General features: G+C 42.7%; 1 protein-coding gene across 1 annotated transcript; it reads right to left on the bottom strand.

Annotated features, from left to right (window-relative positions):
• Positions 1-305: 305 nt before the first annotated feature.
• LOC137521620 (general transcription factor II-I repeat domain-containing protein 2-like) lies at positions 306-2,129 on the bottom strand. The gene has a single exon (XM_068241156.1). The coding sequence runs from the start codon at positions 2,127-2,129 to the stop codon at positions 306-308; it is 1,824 nt and encodes a 607-aa protein (XP_068097257.1).
• Between the last annotated feature and the right edge of the window lie 6,326 nt (positions 2,130-8,455).

The following is an 8,455-nucleotide window of genomic DNA, read 5'->3' as shown; positions in this document are numbered from 1 at the left end:
AAGGTCAGTAATTTACCGAACTTCAATAGACAAAAACTTGTTCAGTAAAAGCAGAGCAGTGTGGAGATTCTCTGTGTTGTTTGGGCATTACAATAGTAAATGGCATCCCCACATCCCTATAGATCAGGGGTGTCCAAACTTTTTTCAAAGAGGGCCAGATTGGATGAAGTGAACATGCCGGAGGGCCGAACATTTTTCCAAACATTCTTTGAACAATTACAATTAAATGCAAATGAATTATTTTGCATAAAAGCTGAGTTTTCAAAATGTATTTGAAATAAATTTAAAAAAAAAACTTACCTGCACTAATGGGAAGGGTGAAACTGAGATCTGTGCTCCAGCAAACAGGCTTGGTCCGGTACAAAGGCAGTGGTTTTGATGCGCAAAATGTCACGCAGATGAGAGTCACTCAGTCTTGTCCTCACACGATTCTTGTTGAAGTTCATGGCAGAGAATGTCTTCTCACACAAATATGTTGAGCCAAACAAGCTCAGCATTTTCTTAGCCTGTGTTCGAATCTCCTGAAACCTGCCCTTATCCAGTTGGCGGTAAAAGTTCACAAGAGAGAGTTGTTGGTAACGACTGCGTAACTCGCTGTCACATTGCAGCTCAATGAGCTCAAGCTGCAGCTGTTCTGGAGCATCATCTGCGTCAACAGAGAATGGAGAGGAGAAAAGGCTGATCTCCTTTTCAATAGCTGCAAAATCTTGAAAGCGCTGTTTAAACTCTTCAGCCAGAGATGCGATGCCTGCTGCATACCTGCTCATTTGCACACTGATATTGTCCTGTGAAAAACTGTTCATTATTTCCTGCAATGCTGGGAAATGTATGGTATTGGCCTGTGTTTGTGACAAATGCCTTTGGAAAAGTTGCAGCTTTCTTCCAAATGCCTTGAGGTGTGAATGAAGCTGGTTCACCGCTGCATCTTTTCCCTGAAGACTCGTGTTTAGTACATTCAGATGACTTGTTATGTCAACTAGAAACCCCAAATCAGCCAGCCAAACAGGATCAGATAGTTCTCGCATCGGTTGTCCCTTTGTTTCCAAGAATTCTTTTATTTCCTTTCTGAGAGAGTTAAAACGCTGCAGCGCAGACCCTCGACTGAGCCATCTAACATCGTTGTGATATAAAACATCTTCATATTCAGCATGGATGTCCAGTAGAAACTGTTTGAACTGACGGTGGTACAGAGCTTTAGCACGAATAAAATTAATAGTCTTTACAACCGGTTTCATAACATGATCATATTTGAGATATTTAGCACAGAGAACTTGTTGATGAATGATACAATGGAGTTTAATAGCTTTACCTCCTTCTTCAATAACCTTGTTACAGATTAGGGTTGATAAGCCACTTCGTTCACCAGCCATAGCAGGTGCCCCATCAGTAATAATCCCAGAAACTTTGTTCCAGGGCAGTTTCATGTCATCTATTGCAGAACTAACAGCAACAAATAAATCTTTTCCTCTAGTTTGGTCCTTAAGGCTCTGGAGGTCAAGTAGCTCTTCAGTCACATTTATTTCATCGTCCACCCCTCTCAAAAAAATCAGCAACTGAGCTGTGTCAGATAGGTCTGTGCTTTCATCACAGGCTATTGAAAAGAAGTCAAAAACCTCTCCTTTGGACATCAACTGTCTCTTAATATCTGATGATATGTCTTCAATTCTGCGTGCTACAGTGTTACGAGCCAGGCATATATTGGCAAACTCTTGCTTTTTCTCAGGACAGATATTTTCAACCATTTTCATAACGCACTCTTTAATAAAATCACCCTCAGTAAAAGACTTGCTATTTTTAGCAATTAACAATGCCACATCATAGCTTGCCCTTGTGGCATTTTCATTTGACTCACGGGCTCTTGTGAAAAATCGCTGTTGTGAAGTTAAAACCGCTTCAAGTTGCTTTAACTTTTCGCTGCGGTCACGCCCTGTTAGTTTGTCATATGTGCTGCTATGCTTTGTCTGGTAGTGTCTTTTGATATTAAATTCTTTATAAACGGCCACAGTCTCTTGACATATCAGACAAACACAGTTATTCCTTATTTCTGTGAAAAAAAAATCCACTTTCCACCTTTCCTGGAAACGGCGGCCCTCACTGTCAACTTTCCTTTTCTTACTTGTAGTAGCCATTTTTTAAATTGGGCAGAAGGGGGAGGGTGAAGGATGCAGTGTTGTTTGAACTTGGCAGGTTTAAGTATTACTTGCTTTCAAAACTAGGCCTACCCCTGTCCAGCTCCCGGTATCCAAGCACATTAAATTGCTGTCTCACAGTCTTCTGTTCAACTGGCTGTCTCTCTGGCTCCTGTCTCAGCTCACTCACTCTGCAGTACTCCTGACCCCCTCCTTTCTCCTTTCCTTTGACCTTTGAGGCTCCTTGAGGCTCTCAGTGCTGGCAGTCCGTCCACTGTGTCACAGGCATATGACATCACTCGCCTGTGCCCGCCCCTGTGCCCGCCCCTCCAGCTGTGCTCTGTGAGAAGGGGGTGTGTAGACCCTCGCCGCCATCACCCGCCCCTCGCCGCCGTCACCCGCCCCTCGCCGCCGTCACCCGCCCCTCCACTCAGCTCAGCCGCGTCACACCGCCACGCCCCACACCACGCTTATGCGGCCCATGATGCGGCCAGAACGCGGCCGCAACGCGGCCAATGATGCGGCCAGAACGCGGCCCATGATGCGGCCAGAACGCGGCCGATGATGCGGCCAGAATGCGTCCAATGATGCGGCCAGAATGCGGCCGACGGGCCGCATTGCCTAAAACAGTGATGGCTGTCCAAAGGGCCACATCTAACTGCCCGGCGGGCCGCGAATGGCCCGCGGGCCGGACTTTGGACATGCCTGCTATAGATGTACATGTTTGTAATACAGCTTCTGCTCGCTCTGAATCTGTCTATTAGTCTTTCTTGTAACCCTTCCAATGCTGGTCTAGTAAAAAAAAATGCTGGTTGCATATAATATGCTGTAAATAATGTTTTAGAGCAAAGTTGAAATGTAGGGTTATATTCCGCTTTAACATATTATTTAATTGCCACAGCTTAGAAGAACCTCCAGGAGATATTACACATGCCATGCTTAGGTAATTACCTACTAGCTCCTCCTCATCTTCAAACAGGAACCTTAAGGGATAAATGGCCGAACAGCCGCAGGGGAAGCGTCTTTTGTTCCAATCTCTCTGCTCGCTGCCTGAGGGAGTAGAAAAGCTGGAACCTCCCCAAAAGCCTGCGCAACCTATCAGCATCCGATCAGTGGGACTTGCAGGATACAGAGGCTGTTTCTATTGGCTTCTGCTCCTGTCAGTCATAGATTAGCCCTTTCTGCTTGTGTGAATCACAGCTGGCTTCCCACAGTCTTGCAGCACAGTCTCCACATTGATTACGCCCCACCAGAGGTTCCGGTAAAATTTCTAGACTTTACCGCATGTTGTAGTCTTTATGAATTGACATTTACTGACATTTGTTGAGGTATTTACCGCACAAGTCGGTAATTTACCTCACTGCTCATTAATTTCAGCTTTTCATGTGGTAATAGCCTTAATGAATTGACATTTTCCTAAGTGCTCAGTAAAGTCAGCTTCTTTTTCATTAACGTATGCAGTAATGCTTTATGAATCGAGGCCAAAGTGGGGGAAATACTGGTGAATCCACAGTACTCTATATTGCAGCATTGAGACAGTAGGCAACTAGGTGTGCGTTTTTGATGTGATAGCATAGGAACTGATAAGAGATCAACTACTGGTAGAAAAAACAAACTAAACCTGTGTTGTTGAGAGATTGCTTGTGAAAAATTATTTAACCTTTGAAAATGCTATTATAATTGCATGTCAAACTGAAAATGTTGTGGCAGATGCAAAAATACTCAGTCAGGGGAATACAAGTGCAGTAAAGGCTGTAAATCCAGAATCTACTTCTGACACAAACATCCAGCCCCATATGCAATTACCTTTTTGTCCCGAGTTTTCTCCTACGTGATTATTTTTACATTTTGTCAATAAAATGTCATTTTAAGCCACCAGCAAGCATAAAAAAAATACTCAGAATATTTTGAGAGTACTTTTTTATCTACTTTTGGTACTTTTTAAATTTCAGAGTGCTAAAATGCTATTTTAAACACAAGATGAAAAATGATCTCCTATGAGAAAACTCAGAAGAAAAAGTAAATTGCATATGAGCCCCAGGCGCAAAACAAAGATGTAATAAGAAAATCATCTGAACTGTAGCACAGAGCTGCACATACACAAAACAAGTATTGTTTCAGGAGTGGCTCTGCACAGCATATTGCTAACTACAAAAGGGTCCTCTTATGCTGTGCATACATGGCTCGATTTTGCAGCTCGATCGATTCTGTAGGCGATTCTCTTATCTTCCGCCCGTTTTTCTTATCTTTTTGCATTGTCCTCAATGCAGAATCGAGCAGCGAAATGATCGGACATGTCGGAAATTATCTATTGAGCCATCTAAATGTCTCAGAATCGAGACGTGTATTTCCAGCATTCGACCCTCCTCTTTGGAGGGAAACAGGTTCCCAGCTTGCTTGCACATACCTGGCCCCAGAGTGTACTTCTTTTGGAGAGCGACCACACATGATACCATCTAAGTGGAGATGGGGTGATACTATCAACCTGCCTGTTTGGTTTGATGCCCTATTTGCAACCATCCCTTGGGAGTAAGATTTAATTTCATCAACTCTCGTTTTTTTGAGGTACTGCACCATTTTTGGCTCATATTATCTTTTTTTTTTTTTTACTTAAAGCGTACCTGAGACAAATGAAAAAAAAAAAAAGTTATATATACCTAGGACTTCCTCCAGCCCCCTTCAGGCTGTACACTCCCCCACTGTCCTCCTGGGCTGCATCGAACCTCCACTAGCCAGCTTGGTAACTCCTCCAGTCAAGGTGAGACGGCACATGCGCAGTCTGACTGTGTGCTCACCCCACTCGCATTGCAGTCATTGGGAGCATTCTGCACAGGCGTAGTAGTACTGCGCATGTGCAGAACACTCCCAACTCCCATTGCCAATGGGAGGTGCACAGCCAGGCATGTGCAATACGCTCAGACTGAAGTACTTAACAGGCCGGCTAGCAGAGGATCAAGGTGGCCTGGGAGGATGGTGAGGGTGCAAACAGCCTGAAGAGGGCTGGAGGAAGCTCCTTGCATGTATAAAATTTTTTAATCCTCCCATCTCAGGTTTCCTTTATGGTGCTCCGTCATCTTATTTTACCTTGATATTTCTAGCTATGCTGCATTCCCTGCACAGAATGCACAATGCCGGACCTGTAAGCAAACCAGACAATTTATGACAATCTGCCGTGGTTCTGCTGCTAAACAGGTTCAAGAACCTTCTTCTCCAGAAATTATTGTCTTACTGTAAGTGTGGATAAAGCTGGGACTTTCAGTTCAAATAAACTGTTATGCACTGTTTCTATTGCCACTACTAATCTGGGCCATTCTATTACCCAATGCTTGATACAGGTTCTGCTGTTTCTAGTCCACCTGAGGAAATCTACTTCCAGTACTTTTGAAAAAAAGATCACTACTGTGAAGCTGGTCTAAGCTGCTCTAATAGATCATATTCCTGTACTTGGTAGCCTGCTAGTGACTTTTACATTTCAACCAAACAGGGTGTAAGCCAAATTCTACATTGTAAAGAAAGGATCAGCTGTAATGGTCAGAGATCTTTCACTGCATTGGATCTGCAATTAGTAGAAGGTCTTATCTCAAAAGCTTCATGCTCTCATGTACAACCAGTATCCAGTGTCTCATCGCATATTGACAATGCATTGGGCTGTGCAAAGAACTTAGTACACAAAATTAAAGTGTGCCCAGATTTTCTTTTTTTTTTAAATTCTTTATTTAACAGTTTTAAGTATAAAACAAAGGACAACAAGGCAATATAGCGAGTGAAACAATATCACAACCAGGTGTAGGATACAACAGAGGTCAAATACACATGCAAATGTGAAATTCACACTATTACAGCAAGCCAGCACTGTACATAATAGAACTAGTATTTGACCATATATATTTCACATCTTCGGGGCAATATAGGATGCAATAGTAGAAGCAAAGTAGAGCACATGGGCTTCTGGCTAAAAACAGAGTTATTGGGTGACTGGGAGCCCAGAGGAAACAGACATCCCAGAACACCTATAAAGAATACATAATATTAAAGCCCATGTTTAACATGCCCAGGCTTAAAAAGGGATACTTCAGGTGCTATAACCCGGTTGGAAGAGAGCCCGGTAGAAGGTAAAGACATCTGTGGGTAGAAAGAAGGAGAAGAAAAAGTAAGAAGAGCAAGAACAAGAAAGAAAAGTTTGAGTCAATGTGGCGGAACACTTCTCTCACATGCACAAGTTAAGTGCGGGGTTCTCTAGTCAACTTGACTATCAACGCAAGGGGCAGGCACAAGCCAAAGCTATCACGGACGAGAAGTGGACAGCAGATCCTTGTATTTATCAGATTCCAGAAATTCATGCCAGGGCATCCAAGTGCGAGAGCATTGTTCATTAGTGTTATGAAGGTAAGCAGTTAGGGATTCCATTTCACAAATAAATTTGAGCTCTGCTATCCATTCTAGAATTGAGGGAGGATTAGTATACTTCCAATGCCTGGCTATCGAAACTCTTGCTGCTTGTAATAAATGTTTCATTAAGGATTTTTTGACCTTTTTGATTGGCTTATTTGTATGATATAGGAGATAGTAAGCAGGGTCTGCACTCGGGTCTGCATCTGTGAGTTCTTTAATATAAAACTGTACCTTAGACCAGAAATCCTTTATCAGATGACAATCCCAAAAGATGTGAAATAACGTCCCTGTGTGTTGCTTACATCTCCAGCAGTTTGGATCAGCAGTGGGATAAATTCTATGCAACCTGCTAGGTGTAAGATACCAACGAGTTAAGATTTTGTAGTTAGATTCTTGGACTCTAGAATATATAGAAGTTTTGTGGTTTAAGAGAATAATTTTATTCCACTGCTCATCTGTGAAAGAGGTCTGCAAGTCGGCCTCCCATTTTGTTTTTATTGTTTGTGACCAGGTCTCATCTGTGCAAAGCCATTGATATATGGTGGTAAGAGATTTTCTTATTGGGCCCTGGCCACTACACAACAACTCAAAAGGGGACAAAGGTCTGGAGAGTTGTTCCCTGGAGCCAATTGAGCGCACAAAATAGGTGAATTGTATTAGGCTCCAAGGATCAAGAAATGGACAGTTTCGAGACTCTTGTAGGTGTTGTAATGTACGCCAGTTCCTGCCTTCAAGGAGATCTCTGGCCCTAAGAGCAGGGGCCATACGCCAGGGTACATATGCATTACTGTGACATCCTGGAGGGAACATTGTATTATCTAGTACAGGTAGCAAAGGTGAGGGCCAAGGTGAGAGATTGGCAGATTTGCGATATTTCAAAAAATTACTCAGGGTAGATTTAACTGAGATAGAGATAGAGGAGGGAACTTTTACAAACCAAGGCAAAAGATTGAGATCATGTTCAGCTAAGGCTGATTCCACTTGAACCCACCTCTTCTGAACAGTATGCCTGTGCCAATCGACCAATCTGACCAGACTTGCATGGTATTTCCTAGCGTCAGGGACTGCCAATCCACCTTGTACTTTGGAAAGATCCATAGCAGCGTATTTAATACTAGCTGGTTTGTCCTTCCAAATAAAATTAAGGAATAATATCTTAACCAGTTTAAAATGTTCAGGTGGAGGAGAGATAGGGAGAGCCTGATAGAGATAAAGGAGGCGAGGCATGATATTCATTTTAAGAATATTTATGCAACCAAACCACGAAAAAAAGGTGGACGGTTCCAGTCTTGCAGGTCTTGGGATAATTTGTGAAGGAGAGGGGGAAGTTCAATTTGTAAACATCCTCAAGTTTGGCTGGAATCTGGACACCTAAATAAGTAATGGCAGTGGAGTCCTATTTAAAGGTGAAATTGGATTGTAACTGTTTTTTTAAAGATGAAGGAAGGAATACTTAATGCATGGCATTTATCTATACTTAATGCATGGCATTTTATAATTGGACAGAGATTTATATTTGTTCAGCTCTACCATAAGGTTGGGTAGGGATATGATAGGGTCACTAAGATAGAACATAAGATCATCCGCGTAGGCCGCCACCTTGTGCTCTTCAGATTTTATTTGAATCCCATTAATATTTATGTTTTGACGAACTGTGCGTAGGAAGGGTTCAAAGGTAAGGGCGAAAATTAAAGGAGACAGGGGACAGCCCTGCCATGTACCATTAGATATTGTGAAAGAGTCTGGGAGTGCCCAGATTTTCAACCAGATTTTCTACCAGTGTGGCAGAGTTATGACAAATCTGCTGTAACCCATACAACAGCGCTATAGCCAGTGCGGTTTCCTGATTCTGCATTGGAAAGGCTTGCTATTGATATAGGGGGTCCTTTTGCAGAGTCACCCGTGGGTTGTCACTTGACTATAACATGAATCAA

This window comes from Hyperolius riggenbachi, chromosome 1, assembly GCF_040937935.1.
Source record: "Hyperolius riggenbachi isolate aHypRig1 chromosome 1, aHypRig1.pri, whole genome shotgun sequence".
NCBI classification, from domain to species: Eukaryota; Metazoa; Chordata; class Amphibia; order Anura; family Hyperoliidae; genus Hyperolius; species Hyperolius riggenbachi.
Note: the sequence above shows the minus strand (reverse complement) of the source record. Positions and strands in the feature narration are given on the sequence as shown.